A 1,627-nucleotide genomic window follows, 5' to 3' on the forward strand; every position below is an offset into this window, starting at 1 on the left:
CATCTGCCATCTGCACGTAGACAAAATGCACATGTGTGGGCTAGCTGTATACATCCGCATCTCATTTCTACTAAAGCTAAGAGTCTTCATTGATCTGCTGACCTTTGAATGTAGTCTTGCCTTTTTTGCCAGATGCATTGTCCTGAGAATTCTTCTGATGCAGCACTAGAAGAGCAGTAAGTTCTCTTCCTCATATGATAGCACAATATGCACCTTTCCTATATCTCATTTTCTCAGTCTCCTTCTCCTTCTCATCTGATATATCCTGTTGCTTGCACTTGCAAGTAGTGATCTTTACAGCAGCTGGCTCTGGGGTATTACTGTCGTTCAGTTTTGTCCTGGCACAAGTTTTCATATTGAATGTTGAATGGATAGGCTCTAAGCTGAAAATAACAAGTATTAGTAAATTCAATAATAACAGTGAGAATGAAAGGAGTGTGTGGTATAATAAAACGGAAGTGAGTGTGTGGTCGTCAAAGTTTGAATAAAGGAGTACAATGTTTGAGCGCCTACCGATGTGCCTTGCTTGAGTTATTCTTGTCCACAATTGTCACACTGCAGTCTATATAATGATATGGCATGTAATTTCTTCTACAGCATACGCATGATAATGAATGTAATCGCAGACTCTACATGCTCTTCAGAGGATGCTTTTCAAGGGACTAGCTTAAGTCCCCGTACAAAACAACTGGTATACAACAAGGTGAATTACTGCTCAGGGTCATACTCATTGAGCTCACAGCTGGTACTTGACTGATTGTGCTCTCACGCACCCTCTGTGAGGTTTTGAGCATAGATCAGCATTGCACTAGAGCCAAGTTTAAGATGATACTCACGAGAGAAGTTTTAGGAGATAATCTGGCCAACAATGCCAAGTGGCCCGTGAATAGTGTAGACAATCTGCTTGTTGGAAGTCTTAGTGGTGTTGCCTGGATCTTATTTAGCCTGCATAGTGATGGAAGGCATCAATGGACATGGCAACATCGGCCTCTCTGGCCCACGCAAAAGTCTTGCCATTATCGAGCACCTCAACAGTAGTGGACTCATCTTGCTGCTGCTCGAGAAGCTCTACAAACCAGTAAAAAAGTCTATTGCATTCATTGCCAAGAATTTTCCAGTCATAGACGGCATCGATCGCATGCCAGGTAACTTCAATCACGTGGTTAATATCTTCAGGTGTGTTCTCAGATACACGCATAATCACCTTGCCATTTATTAAGTAGACTACACTGTATACAGAGACTAGCAAGAACCCGAGTCTGTTTGAAACTGCATAGAACAGTGAAGGTGCAGGCCTCAATGTTGCACTTCAAAAGCGCACCGAGCTTGCTCATACTATTGAACAGTAGCTTGTTCACACTGGTCACTGTTGAAAGGACTGTGAGCACAATTTTGTCAATCTCGGCTTGTATGAGCTCAATCTTATGCATGGAGTGCACCTCTAAACTGAGCACCAAGAAGTTGACAATTGAGCTTATGCTCTGTGTGAGACACATCATCTTTGCTGTGACATTCCCGCTGTGGAGTCATCTAAGATGTCAGATAGAGTGCTCTCAGGCATGACACTGTCAATATAGCTAAGCTCCTCAAGAATCTGTGCAGAGCAGCACTTGGCCTGGTTTTTGAC

At 42.9% G+C, this 1,627-nt stretch overlaps 1 protein-coding gene across 1 annotated transcript; it reads right to left on the reverse strand.

Moving 5' to 3' along the window:
* Positions 1-940: 940 nt before the first annotated feature.
* Positions 941-1,198, reverse strand: PHACADRAFT_107986 (uncharacterized protein; the record flags this gene model as incomplete). The annotated part of the gene is made up of 1 exon (XM_007402477.1): positions 941-1,198. One exon carries the CDS (start codon positions 1,196-1,198, stop codon positions 941-943), a length of 258 nt encoding a protein of 85 aa, XP_007402539.1.
* Positions 1,199-1,627: the final 429 nt, after the last annotated feature.

Source organism: Phanerochaete carnosa (genome assembly GCF_000300595.1).
Source record: "Phanerochaete carnosa HHB-10118-sp unplaced genomic scaffold PHACAscaffold_183, whole genome shotgun sequence".
NCBI classification, from domain to species: domain Eukaryota; kingdom Fungi; phylum Basidiomycota; class Agaricomycetes; order Polyporales; family Phanerochaetaceae; genus Phanerochaete; species Phanerochaete carnosa.